At 44.2% G+C, this 17794-nt stretch overlaps 1 protein-coding gene across 7 annotated transcripts in view; it reads right to left on the bottom strand.

Annotated features, from left to right (window-relative positions):
* Positions 1 to 4851: 4851 nt before the first annotated feature.
* The window catches only part of LOC306925600 (PHD finger protein 20-like protein 1), a 54548-nt gene continuing 41605 nt past the window's right edge, over positions 4852 to 17794 (bottom strand). For 5 of the 7 annotated variants that reach the window (XM_079504527.1, XM_079504532.1, XM_079504533.1 and 2 more), the window contains 4 exons: positions 17154 to 17517; positions 15888 to 16021; positions 11940 to 12043; positions 9704 to 9957 (listed from right to left, as the gene is read on the bottom strand). In XM_079504527.1, the coding sequence (XP_079360653.1) occupies positions 9815 to 9957; positions 11940 to 12043; positions 15888 to 16021; positions 17154 to 17517 (745 nt within the window). In that variant the 3' untranslated portion in view covers positions 9704 to 9814. Of the gene's footprint in view, positions 6699 to 9703; positions 9958 to 11939; positions 12044 to 15887; positions 16022 to 17153; positions 17518 to 17794 lie in introns of those variants that run through there. The other 2 variants (XM_079504528.1, XM_079504531.1) reach the window with 2 other exon arrangements.

Below are 17794 nucleotides of genomic sequence, written 5' to 3'. Positions count from 1 at the left end.
ATAAAACCTTACACCACTCAGTTCACACGGGTGTGATTTTTTCCATATGGCCCACCCCTAGGCATTGATACTATATTTTTTGAGTGGTGTAAACCACTCCTACAACTGGCTTTGTTGTGCAGAAAAAATGAGCATGGTTGCTATGTTCACCCTGTTCACCCGGGTGTGATTTCATTACGTCAACTGGCTTTGTTAGTATGTGCAGAAAAAATTAGCATGGTTGCTATGTTCACCCTGTTCACCCGGGTGTGATTTCATTACGTCAGACAGGCTATATAAGACATTACACCACTCAGTTCACACGGGTGTGATTTTTTCCATATGGCCCACCCCTAGGCCTTGACTATATTTGTTCCATATCGCCCACCCCTAGGCATTGATACTATATTTTTTCCATATGGCCCACCCCTAGGCCTTGACTATAGTTTTTCCATATCGCCCACCCCTAGGCCTTGACTATATTTTTTCCATCTGGCCCACCCCTAGGCCCTGATACTATATTTTTGAGTGGTGTAAACCACTCCAACAACTGGCTTTGTTAGTTTACGTGTCCACGTGTCCACGTGTTTGTTCGTACCAAAAAAATGAGCATGGTTGCTATGGTCACTCAGTTCACACGGGTGTGATTTCATTACGTCAGACATTACGTCAGACCACAGCTGATCAGGCTATATAATACCTTACACCACTCAGTTCACACGGGTGTGATTTGTTTCCATATCGCCCACCCCTAGTCCCTGATACTATATGTTTTCCATATCGCCCACCCCTAGGCCTTGACTATATTTTTTGAGTGGTGTAAACCACTCCTATTGAGTGGTGTAAACCACTCCTACAACTGGCTTTTGTTTGAGTGGTGTAAACCACTCCTACAACTGGCTTTTGTGTGCAGAAAAAAATGAGCATGGTTGCTATGTTCAAAATAATTTCTGACGTAATTAAATCACACCCGGGTGAACTGGATGACCGTAGCAACCGTGGTCATTTTCTCTGCGCAAAAACAGCCAGTTGTGAAATCACATCCAGGTGTGATACATACATTTATCAAAAATTATAGCTTTTTTTACTTAACATATTTTGTGTGATTTCATTACGTCAGACATTACGTCAGACCACAGCTGATCATGCTATATAAAACCTTACACCACTCAGTTCACACGGGTGTGATTTTTTCCATATGGCCCACCTCTAGGCCTTGACTATATATTTTTTCCATATCGCCAACGCATAGGCATTGACTATATTTTTTCCATATGGCCCACCTCTAGGCCTTGACTATATTTTTTTCCATATCGCCCACGCCTAGGCCTTGACTATATTTTTTCCATATGGCCCACCCCTAGGCATTGACTATATTTGTTCCATATCGCCCACCCCTAGTCCCTGATACTATATGTTTTCCATATGGCCCACCCCTATAGCCTGGCTTGGCCAGCCTCATAGCAGGGATTCACTGAAGATTCTTCCCCGCATATGAGTCTGGACTCGGGCTCATTGGCAGAGAGTATGCGGAAGCTGGAGAAATCAGAAAATGATCGGGGCCAATCAGTGACTGTGTTTCAACGGCTGTCTGTACAACAGTGAAAAGCAGCCTCTGATTGGTTCAAGTGTATATGGTGACGTAACATTCATGCTGCAGTACTTTCAAAACAACAATGGCTGCCCTCAACGCAACAAGTTTAAAAGTTTACACAGAAACGATAAGAACAGCAGTTATTTCAGATATAGACTGACATATATCCGACATATCTCGCTCACGTATAAAGTAGAAACTATAACAGACCTTGTTGTTTTTAGCGTGGTATGAGGAGCGGACCAGCGCGTGTGGTGACGTCAGCTTTTTGTTACGCTGATTGGCTAGATGGATCTGTCTGTCAAGGCAACTACTAACGCCCACTTTTCAAGCTGCCTATGGCCGAAGTCCAGACTCATATGCGGGGAAGAATCTTCAGTGAATCCCCGCTATGAGGCTGGCCAAGCCAGGCTACCACCCCTCGGCCTTGACTATATTGTTTCCATATCGCCCACCCCTAGGCATTGATACTATATTTTTTTCCATATCGCCCACCCCTAGGCCTTGACTATATTTTTTCCATATCGCCCACCCCTAGGCATTGATACTATATTTTTTCCATATGGCCCACCCCTAGGCCTTGACTATATTTCTTCCATATCGCCCACCCCTAGGCCTTGACTATATTTCTTCCATATCGCCCACCCCTAGGCCTTGACTATATTTTTTCCATATGGCCCACCCCTAAGCATTGATACTATATTTTTTCCATATGGCCCACCCCTAGGCCTGTAATGATTTAATTACGTCAGACAGGCTATACCTTACACCACTCAGTTCACACGGGTGTGATTTTTTCCATATGGCCCACCCCTAGGCCTTGATACTATATTTCTTCCATATCGCCCACCCCTAGGCATTGATAATGAGAGGGGTTGAAAACCACGGACCTGGATCATGGAGCCATTCTCCTCGTCCACCTAGCACACGAAAGGCAGGGCTTGACATTAACCCATTTTGGGCGGGAACCCCTTTTGGTGTTAGCATTATGTTATAATAATAATATTGAAAAATAGCAGATCTACAAGCTCATAGCGCGCCACCGAGTGGCGAACTACGAGCTTGTAGATCTGCTATTTTTTTTAAATCGAAGAACGACTGACATAGAAACATAGCTTTTTCAGAAAACTGTCAGGATGTAGAAGACATTTTTAGAATCACATTTTGCACCACTCAGTTCACACGGGTGTGATTTCTTACTTGAGAGCTACTTTCAAAATGACCAGCGCGACAAAGTCTATCCACCCAAAAAATATATCATTGCTGAAAATAGTTTAAAAAAAATTACCTGAAGGGGCTTTGGAATAGCGGCGCTGGTGTTACATAAGACAAGCGCACATGGAATGGGAAATAGCGGAAATGGAATTGGTACCGTTTTGTTTTGTCTAACTTTGTAATGCATCTGACGTTTGTGCGCAACACTTGAAAACAAAGCATTGCATTGTGGGTTTGAGCCGACAGGCCCCATTTAACAGCTTTACTTATTAATACAAATATACATGAATGGTGAGATCAATTCAATTCAAAAGCAGCAGATCTACAAGATCAAAGCGCGTCACTTCACGCAGTGTTTCGAACTTGTAGATCTTTAAAATAGAAAAGGAGACAGCTCGTGGTCCCGATGCCAAAAATACTTTTTTTGTATTGCTTGTAGATCTGCCATATTTGATACTTTTGTCACACTGTGGTTAGTCCAGTAGGCTTAGGGCGTTCATTTACCAAACACACCAACGTTTTAAATCAAAATTCGTAGATAAAGAGGCTTCTGCCCGACAGCAACGATGTAGGTAAGCTACTCAACGATGTAGGTAAGCTACTCAACGATGTAGGTAAGCTACTCAACGATGTAGGTAAGCTACTCAACGATGTAGGTAAGCTACTCAGCATCACAACGTAATTAAAGGACAACTTTAGTTGTTTTGAGTGGTGCAACCACTCCAAGGAACAGCAATATGTGACTCGTGTTAATGTGTGTGACTCATGTGTGACTCATGAGTACCAGTAGGGGCGCTGTTGTGCCAGAGACAGAGAGAGAGTTTTGCACTGTTGCCTGCTAATGAGAGAGAGAGAGGGGGTGGGGGGGGATTTGCACCACTCAGTTCACACGGGTGTGATTTTTACTATACTGTGTTGTATGGCTCAACATGTCACCCCCTTCACATTCAGTAGATCCCGTGATCTTTTGTGGCCAGATGTAATTTCCTGGTGTCTAGTAGGACTATAGTAAATAATAAAAAAATAAATCGCTATAAAATGGTGTCAAAAAAATACATATTTAGGCCCATGTTCGAATGCCAATCCCAACCCCCCGGTCAAAAATAGCTAAAACGAAAGAAAAAAATTGACACTCATCATTTACTTTCTCTAATAACAACCTAAAACATGAACCTTGGTTGAAAAAAAACTAAAATAAAGTTGTCCTTTAACATTCACGTGTCTGGTGTTGACAGAGAAAAACGAACACAGTTATTATCCAGAATACTTTTATTGGTCTCATGTGCATGTAGGAAACCTCATAAGAATGACCTTTAAATAAAACGCAATGTACAGCGGTATATGTAATATTGAACAAAAGGAAAAAAAGTTTATACAAGGTGTCAAAATACTAAATGAACATGTTAATAATTTCTCTCTTCAAGTTAATTTGTATTCTTGTTTGTTAACCAGAGTTTATCTTTCGCAACTTTTAACTCTTTTCACTTTAGAAAAACTGTACAAAAACGGAAATCTACAGCCTGCATGACATCACTTGCTTGTCACACACATACATACATACATACTGTACACAGGCCGGGCTGTCACTCTGAATTGTGTGTGTGTGTGTGTGTGTGTGTGCGTGTTTGTACAGTACACATAACCATCTATGAATCTGGTGATGGTGTGTGTGTGTATCAGTCAGTATCGGTGTCAGTCTGTGTGTCACCAATTTCGAACACATTGTCCACATTTTAGTCCAAGTAACTTACTGGACGTACGCGACGTACAAAGACAGTGGATTTCTCATAGACTCCATCTTTAAATATCTCTCTCGCTGCTTCATGTAAGGCTGTTGATTGTGTAGCATTTGTTTGGTTTATTTTCCTTCTTTTTTTTTTTTGCCACGTCAGAAGATGAAACCATCCATCACAGCAGGGATGGGCAACTTTGACGATGGAGAGGGCCACTATATTTCCACACTCACTCCCTAGGGCCATATATTACTGTCGTAGCAAAAATAGCCGATCTACAAGCTCAAAACGCGTCGCGCTGCGACACGTTTTGAGCTTGTAGATCGGCTATTTTTGCTATATTCGAATTGAAATGTTGAATTATTTTTTACTATTTTTGAATTGGAATCCTGAAAACGAACATTTTGATGTAATTCCAAATGCCTTTTAATTATACTTGTGTTGAGCATTGAGCTACTAATTTAGACTGAAGTAATTAAAGCGGGTCATGTTTGCATGTTGTGGAATTGTAAACAGCTGAAACCAATATTATATCAGTATCCTGACATTAACCTGAGGGCCACATTAAGTGAAGGTGGGGGCCGCATGTGGCCCCCGGGCCGCCAGTTGCCCACCCCTGGTTTGCAGTACCATAATTGTCGTGTTGTCACAGGTTCGAGTCTCATCATGATTGGTGTATAGGGTTTAAATGGCTTGTGGGGGTTTGGCTGGGCTTGGACTGAGATTTGGCTTTTAACCCATTTTGGGGGCGGGAATCCCTGTTGGGTGTTTTAAGCATTATGTTATGCTTTAGCTATTGAAAAATAGCAGATCTACAAGCTCGTAGCGCGGCACCGAGTGGCGCGCTACGAGCTTGTAGGTCTGCTATTTTTGAAAAACCGTGAAAATGTGACACAAATCTTTGAATATATATTCTTTCAGAAGACTTTTTTTCAGGCCTAAATGGGTTAAGCTTTGGAATGATCCCACCTTACTTTAAGGGGGATAATTAGATTTTTATTTTATTTATCCAAAATGTTTCCAAAATAGCTACAGGCTCACAAAGTGTCGCATTGCGACGTGTTGTGAAGCGGCACAAATTGCAGATCGAACCATCTTGGGGCTACTTTTGAAATGGCGCTTCAAATGTTTAACCAGAATCCTGCTTGTTCTATTGTGAGGAGGACATATACTACGTACGGTGACGTGGTTGCTTTATTGTCATGTGTGTACATGTACGTACATGCAGACATAGCAAATGTACATCGAAAAGTGGATTACTCCGATACTATTTAACGAGAACAGTCAAGACGAGACAAGTGAACGCCAGAGCGTCGCTCTCCACAGGATGTTCACACGGCAAAATCCGACACAACACCACCTCCCGTAACATCTCGTTTTTTACCACCTAATTAATACCCTGTACACTTAATTGACCCCAGGGGGGTCTATCCTTGGGTCCCTCCTTTTTTCACATCGACACAAAGAATATTTCCCGCTGAAAATAGCCAATAGGCTAGTACTTATGCCGAACCTGTTCGCCTGTTTTGGCTGAATGTTTGCCTATTATGCCGTGCCCGCAATGGAGACGCTAGGGCTCGTGTGGTTATGGCGTTTAACCCATTTCGGGCGGGAACCCCTTTTGGTGTTTTAAACATTATGTTATAATTTAGCTATTGAAAAATAGCAGATCTACAAGCTCATAGCGCGCCACCGAGTGGCGCGCTGCGAGCTTGTAGGTCTGCTATTTTTGAAAAATCGTGAAAATATTTAGAAGATTTTTTTTTAATTTTGAGGTCAGGCCTAAATGGGTTAAAAGTAGCTCTCTCAGAACCTACTGAGGGAACACAGAGGGAAGTGTTGACAGTCGTTCACATCGTCCTCACAAATAGAAAAGACAGTATTTCGGGTAAAGAAATTGATGAAGACGCCGCCCTTTAAATAAGACAATCTACAGGCTAGTGGGTCTGCCAGTTTGTCACTGTGCGTGTGTGTGCGTGCGTGTGTGTGCGTGTGTGTGCGTGCGTGTGTGTGTGTATATGCACGTGCATTATGTCAGACAGAGCAGAGTGCACTAATATGCTGCAGCTTGCTAAGGTCCGCCAGTAGCTGTTTGATTGACAGCTTGAGCTGCGGGAGACGGGCCAAAGGGTCCGGTGGTTCTAGGCCTCCTGATAGGTCCAGCCAGGATTCTAGAACTGCCAATGGAGAGGGAAGCAGGAGAGTGATGTCACCACATGAGTATCAACACCACATTATTATTTGTTATTATTATTAGAACGATTACCGGCCGCCATTCCAACACAACACCATGAAGGCACTGTACTGACTTTAACAAAACGAATGCCTTGATTTATCATCATCATCTTTTTTCGACCGCGGTCGAGATCGTGGATTTCACAATATTACGCCAGACTTCCCGCTCCTTCATTGCCATCCCCAGTTTCTGCTTACTGATGCATGTGTCCCTATAGCGATGACATCAGGGAACGACAGTTTTTTCTACCTCTGGTCTGCTTTGTGGCAGGACTCCAGAGAAGAAGGGAAGATATAAGCTCATTGTCAGCTCTGTAGCAGTGGCCGGACTAGTGAAGAGACACGGGGAAGGTTGCCGTATATTAGATTAGTCGATGGGTGGCTCTTCCAAGACAGATTTTGCGCTCTCATTAGAAGGAGGTGTAAGTGACTTATACTTTATCGTATAAGGACAAGGTATTGTTTCGAGGAGCTCAAGTCGGTAGACTACCTTTCGACCACAAGGTCAACGCCAACTCGGCGTATGAGTAGCACAAGCTTGTGTGGGGCAAAGTCAACGCGGTACGTGCTGGGAGCTGATGTATAGGTGTTGCGCTCCTCAGCAATCCATCTCCCAGAGGTCTAGCGCATTGCGAAACAGGGATAGACTCCATCTCCCAGAGGTCTAGCGCATTGCGAAACAGGGATAGACTCCATCTCCCAGAGGTCTAAGCGCATTGCGAAACACGAATAGACTCCATCTCCCAGAGGTCTAAGCGCATTGCGAAACAGGGATAGACTCCATCTCCCAGAGGTCTAAGCGCATTGCGAAACAGGGATAGACTCCATCTCCCAGAGGTCTAAGCGCATTGCGAAACAGGGATAGACTCCATCTCCCAGAGGTCTAAGCGCATTGCGAAACAGGGATAGACTCCATCTCGCTACGAGCTTGTAGGTCTGCTATTTTTGAAAAATCGTGAAAATGTGCCTCAAATTTGGAATATATTTTTTCAGAACGAATGTTTTTAAGTCAAATCTTTGCTTCTGGAGGGTCCCTGGAACAACATATTTTCAGATGGGGGTTTCTTTCAGAAAACTGTCAGGATTTAGAAGACTTTTTTTTTTCAGGCCTAAAATGGGTTAACATTCACGTGTCTGGTGTTGACAGAGAAAAACGAACACAGTTATTATCCAGAATACTTTTATTGGTCTCATGTGCATGTAGGAAACCTCATAAGAATGACCTTTAAATAAAACGCAATGTACAGCGGTATATGTAATATTGAACAAAAATGAAAAAAAAAAAAAGTTTATACAAGGTGTCAAAATACTAAATGAACATGTTAATAATTTCTCTCTTCAAGTTAATTTGTATTCTTGTTTGTTAACCAGAGTTTATCTTTCGCAACTTTTAACTCTTTTCACTTTAGAAAAACTGTACAAAAACGGAAATCTACAGCCTGCATGACATCACTTGCTTGTCACACACATACATACATACATACATACTGTACACAGGCCGGGCTGTCACTCTGAATTGTGTGTGTGTGTGTGTGTGTGTTTGTACAGTACACATAACCATCTATGAATCTGGTGATGGTGTGTGTGTGTGTGTGTGTGTGTGTGTGTGTGTATCAGTCAGTATCGGTGTCAGTCTGTGTGTCACCAATTTCGAACACATTGTCCACATTTTAGTCCAAGTAACTTACTGGACGTACGCGACGTACAAAGACAGTGGATTTCTCATAGACTCCATCTTTAAATATCTCTCTCGCTGCTTCATGTAAGGCTGTTGATTGTGTAGCATTTGTTTGGTTTATTTTCCTTCTTTTTTTTTTTTTGCCACGTCAGAAGATGAAACCATCCATCACAGGGACAGTTGGTTGGTTTACGGTACCATAATTGTCGTGTTGTCACAGGTTCGAGTCTCATCATGATTGGTGTATAGGGTTTAAATGGCTTGTGGGGGTTTGGCTGGGCTTGGACTGAGATTTGGCTTTTAAGTTGATCCAACAACTCGCGGGAACCACTTTTGTTGTTTTAAACATTATGTTATAATTTAGCTATTGAAAAATAGTAGACCTACAAGCTCATAGCGCGCCACCGAGTGGCGCGCTACGAGCTTGTAGATCTGCTATTTTTGAAAAATCGTGAAAATGTGACACAAATCTTTGAATATATATTCTTTCAGAAGACTTTTTTTTCCAGGCCTAAATGGGTTAAGCTTTGGAATGATCCCACCTTACTTTAAGGGGGATAATTAGATTTATTTTATTCATCCAAAATGTTTCCAAAATAGCTACAGGCTCACAAAGTGTCGCATTGCGACGTGTTGTGAAGCGGCACAAATTGCAGATCGAACCATCTTGGGGCTACTTTTGAAATGGCGCTTCAAATGTTTAACCAGAATCCTGCTTGTTCTATTGTGAGGAGGACATACTACGTACGATGACGTGGTTGCTTTATTGTCATGTGTGGACATGTACGTACATGCAGACATAGTAAATGTACATCGAAAAGTGGATTACTCCGATACTATTTAACGAGAACAGTCAAGACGAGACAAGTGAACGCCAGAGCGTCGCTCTCCACAGGATGTTCACACGGCAAAATCCGACACAACACCACCTCCCGTAACATCTCGTTTTTTTACCACCTAATTAATACCCTGTACACTTAATTGACCCCAGGGGGTCTATCCTTGGGTCCCTCCTTTTTTCACATCGACACAAAGAATATTTCCCGCTGAAAATAGCCAATAGGCTAGAACTTATGCCGAACCTGTTCGCCTGTTTTGGCTGAATGTTTGCCTATTATGCCGTGCCCGCAATGGAGACGCTAGGGCTCGTGTGGTTATGGCGTTTAAAAGTAGCTCTCTCAGAACCTACTGAGTGAACACGGAGGGAAGTGTTGACAGTCGTTCACATCGTCCTCACAAATAGAAAAGACAGTATTTCGGGTAAAGAAATCGATGAAGACGCCGCCCTTTAAATAAGACAATCTACAGGCTAGTGGGTCTGCCAGTTTGTCACTGTGCGTGTGTGTGCGTGTGTGTGTGTGTATATGCACGTGCATTATGTCAGACAGAGCAGAGTGCACTAATATGCTGCAGCTTGCTAAGGTCCGCCAGTAGCTGTTTGATTGACAGCTTGAGCTGCGGGAGGCGGGCCAAAGGGTCCGGCGGTTCTAGGCCTCCTGATAGATCCAGCCAGGATTCTAGAACTGCCAATGGAGAGGGAAGAAGGAGAGTGATGTCACCACATGAGTATCAACGCCACATTATTAATATATATTATTTGTTATTATTATTAGAACGATTACCGGCCGCCATTCCAACACAACACCATGAAGGCACTGTACTGACTTAACAAAACGAATGCCTTGATTTATCATCATCATCATTTTTCGACCGCGGTCGAGATCGTGGATTTCACAATATTACGCCAGACTTCCCGCTCCTTCATTGCCATCCCCAGTTTCTGCTTACTGATGCATGTGTCCCTATAGCGATGACATCAGGGAACGACAGTTTTTTCTACCTCTGGTCTGCTTTGAGGCAGGACTCCAGGGAAGATATAAGCTCATTGTCAGCTCTATAGCAGTGGCCGGCAAACTGTGTTCTTCTGGATCGGACTAGTGAAGAGACACGGGGAAGGTTGCCGTATATTAGCCCATTTTGAGCGGGAACCCCTTTTGGTGTTAGCATTATGTTATGCTTTAGCTATTGAAAAATAGCAGATCTACAAGCTCACGAGCTTGTAGGTCTGCTATTTTGACATATAAACATAGCTTTTTCAGAAAACTGTCAGGATGTAGAAGACATTTTTAGAATCTGATCTCAGGTCAAAATGGGTTAGATTAGTCGATGGGTGGCTCTTCCAAGACAGATTTTGCGCTCTCATTAGAAGGAGGGTGTAAGTGACTTATACTTTATCGTATAAGGACAAGGTATTGTTTCGAGGAGCTCAAGTCGGCAGACCACCTTTCGACCACAAGGTCACCGCCAACTCGGCGTATGAGTAGCACAAGCTTGTGTGGGGCAAAGTCAACGCGGTACGTGCTGGGAGCTGATGTATAGGTGTTGCGCTCCTCAGCAATCCATCTCCCAGAGGTCTAGCGCATTGCGAAACAGGGATAGACTCCATCTCCCAGAGGTCTAAGCGCATTGCGAAACAGGGATAGACTCCATCTCCCAGAGGTCTAAGCGCATGCGAACCAGGGATAGACTCCATCTCCCAGAGGTCTAGCGCATTGCGAAACAGGGATAGACTCCATCTCCCAGAGGTCTAAGCGCATGCGAACCAGGGATAGACTCCATCTCCCAGAGGTCTAGCGCATTGCGAAACAGGGATAGACTCCATCTCCCAGAGGTCTAGCGCATTGCGAAACACGGATAGACTCCATCTCCCAGAGGTCTAAGCGCATTGCGAAACAGGGATAGACTCCATCTCCCAGAGGTCTAAGCGCATTGCGAAACAGGGATAGACTCCCGCGCTCCTACTTACTAAATAGCCGTTCTACATGTTGGCTTCTCCGTTGACTATCGGTATTAAAATGTATGCATGTGTACAACGTTTCAAAGCATCGCACCACGATTCCCAAGGAAGCGGTACCATTTTAAACCAAGTATTCTAGGTGAAATAGGTCCAAACATTGTTGGGAGAATAAATAAATAGAATAATAAAAAGTGGAGGAAAAAAACACAACATCAACATTCCCCCGGACTTAAAGGACCACTTCACCACTTTTCAACATCTCTTCATATAATTGTTCCTCACTAATGTTCATGATAAAACACCACAATTTTTTCCTACTCAGTCCGTGTCTCATAGGAGGGCTTTGGGCAGTTCGGACACCCGTCCACCAGTGACATCATCATTAGGCAGATTTTTTTTTAAACAAGATTTGTTTTAAAATATATTTAGACTTTTTATTATCGTGAGAACGATGGCTTCAACTTTTGCATTGCAACTTTTCAGGAAAAGAAAGCCTGCCGTTTCTATTAGCTTGGATTCACCATCGATGATGTCACTGGTGGACAGGTTTCTGAACTGCCCACAGCCTTCCTATGAGACACAGACTGAGTAGGAAAAAATTGTGGTGTTTTATCATGAACATTAGTTAGGACCAATTATAGGAAGAGAAGTTGAAAAGTGGTGAAGTGGTCCTTTAAATGATCCATTATGTTTTTTTGACCCTCTTACCGTCCAGTTCTTTCTCTATGTAGTCCATTCTGGAAGCCAGTTGGTTCTGGACGTCCTCGATGTGGGTGAGCAGGTTCATCTGCCACTGGACACACGTCCTGGTCCTGAAATACCACAGACGGGGGGCGTTAACCCAATTAGACCTGTGGACGATTCTACAAATGTTCTGAAAAACCCCATGTTTCTATGTCAATCGTTCTCGTACATTTTCATGTCAAGGACCCCCAAAAATATATGTAATTGGCCGCCGACCCTCATCTGAAAATATGTTATTCCAGGGACCTCGTAGCGCGCCACTCGGTGGCGCGCTACAAGCTTGTAGATCTGCTATTTTTCAATAGCTAAAGTAAACATAATGCTTAAAACACCAAAAGGGGTTCCCGCCCTGAATGGGTTAACTACTCACTAGCGTGACGCAGACAACGCAATTAGGTTGGGGGCCCAGAGGCATTTGGGGGCACATAGCCGTCCACCCGTGCCGTCGGTAAAATAAAATGATAAATACAGATGCAACTAGAAAAAGTGCCCTTCTGGGCACAGGTCTCCACCAGGAGGATAGGACTGTGTGAGATGTTTGGCAAAATGTTTAGGAGTAATATAAACATGTTTGCCTTTGATGGCAATTGGATGATTTGAGGCATTTTGTTCCAAAAATGTGTTTTGCAAAAATCAACCTGTTGGTGGCGCTATAACAGGCCAATGTGAAAAGGGTGGGATATATTTCTCAGCCTAGTAAGAAAATGTGTGAAAGATTTCACGTAAATTGCATGGTGCGTTCATGATTTGAGGCTTTTGTTCAAAACGGGGCAATCTTGCAAACTGTGAAAGCCAATTATAGCCAATTAGGATGGAATATGAAATATCGGACGGATCCGACTTGAGCACATGACCATAGAGATACTGTGTAACGATTTGTGAGATTTTTGGACAGAATCTGGAGGAGTAATATCAAAAAATGTGTTTTACAAAAGTCGGCCTCCTGGTGGCGCTATAAAAGGCAGATGCGGAAAATGCAGGTCAAAGGTTTGTCCTTGGCCTCTAGGGAGTGTGCATGCAACGTTTCACGCAGATCGGTGCAGTTTTAGGTAAAAGGTGAAAAGCTGCCTCATGGTGGCGCTATAACAGGCCGTTCTGGAAAATGCGGGGCAGAGGTTCATCGTTGGCATCCAGGGAGTGTGTGTGCAAAGTTTGGCATCGACCGGGTTAACGGTGCCGGAGATTAGCTGGTAACGGACGGACGGACGGACGGACGGACGGACGGACGGACACACACACACACACACACGGACGGAGTGCAAAACATACTCTCTCCCCATGCCTTCGGCCTGGTGGAGACAATGACAGTTGAGTTGACCAAAGTTTGGCGGAGCCTGGTGGTGGGCTACTGCTAGCACACACACCATAGGCACCATTATGCATCGATGTACATACATCGTTAAACCTCAGAACTTGATTTTATTCCATAAATCAATGCTATTGAACACCCTTTACGTCGTGTGTGTCGTTTCGAAAATATTTAACCAATGGAAAGTAGTACAAAAACGCATTGGACAAAACCTCTTAACTCCATTGGACGCTCAAACGGTCTGCTAAAACGGCTATAACTCCACCACCTCTCTCCTTCTCATGCAAGCAATTGACAATATCTAAAGTCACAACACCGACTTTGATGAGGCAGTGTTGCATTGTTTAAAAACATATATGGTTTTATTAATTTCCTTAAAAATGTATATTTTTGGCCTGGGTCATGGCTCAGTGGTCCAGGCACCTTGGCTGGTATTCCAGTCTGGCAGTGTGCCGCAGGTTCGACTCCCGATCCCGACGGCCTTTACTGCATGTCTTCCCCCCATCTCTCTCCCCATTTCCTGTCAGCCTACTGTCTGTCCCTCCATAAAATATATAAAATAAAGGCGAAAGCCACAAAAAAAACATAAAAAAAATATATATATAATATATTTTTTTTTTTTTCATTTCCTTAAAAATTAACATTTTACACACTTAACTGCGGTAACGTGTGTGACAAATCGGACGACTTTTATGTCTTTGGGACTCATTCAAATGACCACCAGTGAGTCCCGGGACTCACTACCTGTACATTGAAAACCTCGTTACATCACTGTGTGCATACCCTCTATCCTACTATAAATGCGCCACGTCTCTGCGTGCGTGCGTGCGTGCGTGCGTACGTACGTACGTGTGTGTGCGGTTGTAATGCACGTAACTCGAGAACCGTTAGACCCACCGACTTCACATTCGACACACACGTTCCACACCCCCACAGGGAGTGCAGTGCCAGGTATCGAGTCGGTCGGACCCACGGTTCTCCAGAACCACCACAAAAGGCTCTGGTCAGGCTCTGCCAGTGGGCCTAATGACTGAGGCCACCTCCTTTCACCTGGGCCAGGCTCTGCCGGTGGGCCTAATAAGGCCAACTCCTTTCACCTGGGCCAGGCTCTGCCAGTGGGCCTAATGAGGCCAACTCCTTTCACCTGGGCCAGGCTCTGGCAGTGGGCCTAATGAGGCCAACTCCTTTCACCTGGGCCAGGCTCTGCCAGTGGGCCTAATGAGGCCAACTCCTTTCACCTGTGCAATTGCCAGCCTCAGCCAATTGAGGCTCAACCAATCAGGCCCTGCCAGTGGGCCGAATGGGCTCTATGCAGCCAACACTTCCGCGTTCAGTTTGGGCCGCCGGAACGCTCCCGGTCGGCAGAAACTCATTCACTGTGAACGTACGGTCGTGATTTTGTAGGAATAAAGTTCAGTACTTTATACAACACTATTTCATTTGATAATGTGATGGCATAGTTTTTCATAGTTTGTATTATTTGTGTTGCGACGTTGACATGATGACATGAGTTAGAAACGTCTTAAATCTCCTGTTAAAAACGAGAGCTCTTCATGGATTTCTCCGTTGTTGCCATGTCCGCATGTTATAAGCGACTTGGGGCTTGGCTTCTTTTCATAGACCTGTATGCTTATTTCTCTCACACAATCTGGCGACACCAGCTGTTATACACAGCAGTGTAACAACCGGTGTTGCCAGATTGTGTGAGAGAAATAAGCAATCAGGTCTATGAAAATAAGCCACTCCACAAATGAGCTACTATAATACTTAATATGTATATACTAAGATTATAGGACATCGGCAGCTACTTGAGAATAGCAGATCTACAAGCTCACAATGCGTCGTTGTGAGCTTGTAGCTCAGATATTTTCCAAAATAGTTTTTGTTTTATACAAATAAAAAATAAAAACCTGGCACAAAACATTTAGATGGGGGTCCGTGTGCACAAATACATTGGGGTCCTTGGCTTTATGACAATGTTTGAGCATAATCACAGGTTTAAACAATTAGGGAACAAGCCTAAATAAGCATACACTTCAGAAACAAGCCCCGAAAAACGCGACCTAACCTGTCAATATTTTCAAGCAACTTTACTGAAAAACAAGACCAAAGTCGCTTATAACAAGCGGACATGGCAACAACGGAGAAATCCATGAAGAACTCTCGTTTTTAAGACGTTTCTAACTCATATCATCATGTCAACGTCGCAACACAAATAATACAAACTATGAAAAACTATGCCATCACATTATCAAATGAAATAGTGTTGTATAAAGTACTGAACTTTATTCCTACAGAATCACGACCGTACGTTCACAGTGCATGAGTTTCTGCCGACCGGAAGCGTTCCGGCGGCCCAAACTGAACGCGGAAGTGTTGGCTGCATAGAGCCCATTGATTGCCAAGTACACTTTTCAGTTTGCAGTCTTCACACACACAGATCTCCATGTGGGACACCGGCTGACAGTTAAAACGGGTGCTATGACAACATAATCATTAGGCTCCCAAGTTGCATCGTTCCCAAGTAGGCCGGTGGCCGACTGCGACAACGGGCACGTACAGGGTCTAGTTGTTTTTAAGTGATGGAAGCAAGGCCGACCTACCTGGCTCTGGCTTGGTGCTCTGCCTGGGACAGTCTGACTGGACTGATGGATGTTCTGGAGGGTTCTACTGGACCTCCTGGTGTGTGTCCAGCCTCCACCCAGTTTGGACACGGAACCGCCACCGTGCTCTGCTGCTGGACGACCAACACAGTATGAAATTATTGTGACATCAATGACATCCGAGAATGAGTTTCACTTAGTGTTTGTTTTTTTTGGCATGAAATCATTACATCATGATTTCCATTAATGACATCCGAGAATGAGTTTCACTTAGTGTTTTGTTTTTTTTGGCATGAAATCATTACATCATGATTGCCATTAAAACGTATTTAACCACTAAAATAATTTGTTGTCCACTACCTAAATCATACATGGGCAACTGGCTTAATGAGTAGTATTACAATGTTATTGTCTTTTTTTTTATGTCCAATGTATTTGTAATTAGTTCATAAAGTTAACAACTATAATTTGAAAAGGCATTTGAAATTAAATTAAAAATATTACTTTTCAGGATTCCAATTAAAAAAATAGGGGAAAAAAAGCAAAAAAATAGCTGATCTCAGGGCCCTCTCCATCGTCAAAGTTGCCCACTTCCCTGACCTAAATAATGGATAGTAGGGACGTCCCGATCCCATTTCTTTGCTCCTATATCTGCCGAAACCAATTCTTCCCGATCCAATATTTATCACTTATCACAATAGTACACAATATCCCAAATCACAGACAATATCCCCAAGTCTAATCCCATTCACGGGCGGGAACCCCTGTTTGGTGTTTCAAGCATTACGTTATACTTTAGCTATTGAAAAATAGCAGATCTACAAGCTCGTAGCGCGCCACTAGGTCTGCTATTTTTTGAAAAATCGTGAAAATGTGGCGCAAATATTTGAATATATATTCGTTCAGAGCGAACGTTTTTAACTCAAATCTTTGCTTCTGGGGGGGGGGGGGGGGGGGTCCCTAGAACAACATCTTTTCAGATGGGGGGGGGGGGGGGGTCGGGCGGCAAATCATATATAATTTCTGGGGTCCTTGACATGAAACATTGAGAACCACTGATACAGAAAAGTGAGGTTTTTTTTCAGAAAATTGTCATGATTTAGAAGACATTTTCTAAAATGTCGACGTCAGGCCTAAATGAGATAATATTGATACTAAGGGTGTCCCTAATGGACGGTGATCGTACCCGTGATACTAAGGGTGTCCCTAATGGACGGTGATCGTACCCGTGATACTAAGGGTGTCCCTAATGGACGGTGATCGTACCCGTGCGTGCTGCTGCATGGCGCTACAGCCAGCAGAGTCCCCACCACCCCCAGCTGGGCCCGGGGGGTGCAGGGAGCCCTCAGGGCTGTGCACCGGGTCGGCTGGTTTCTGGTAGCTGTGCTCGCTGGTGATGTAGGTGTCGAGGAGGGGGGCGTCCGACGAGGAGGAGGAGGAGGAGGAGGGGGGCGGCTGGGGCAGGGGGTGCGGCTGAGGTAAGGGGGAGGAGCCGTGGGGCAGCGGCGGTAAAGGAGGGAGGCGGGGATCCAGGAAGTGCAGGCAGTCGGGCAGGCCTCCCATTGGCTGGTGCTCGTCCGAGTTGACCCAGGAGCGTGCCCAGAGCTGTAGGCTGGGACTGTGGCAGTCCCTGGAGAGCCACGCATGCACGCACACACACACACAGTGACACACAGTGACACACACACACACACACACACACACACACACACACACACACACACACACACACACACACACACACACACACACACACACACACACACACACACACACACACACACACACACACACACACACACACACACACACACACACACACACACACACACACACACACACACACACACACACACACACACACACACACACACACACACACAATGAGGACATCAACATTTTAGGAC

The sequence above is a fragment of the Electrona antarctica genome (assembly GCF_951216825.1).
Source record: "Electrona antarctica genome assembly, chromosome: 6".
NCBI classification, from domain to species: Eukaryota; Metazoa; Chordata; class Actinopteri; order Myctophiformes; family Myctophidae; genus Electrona; species Electrona antarctica.
The sequence above is the reverse complement of the archived record's forward strand: the minus strand, read 5'-3'. Positions and strand labels throughout refer to the sequence as shown.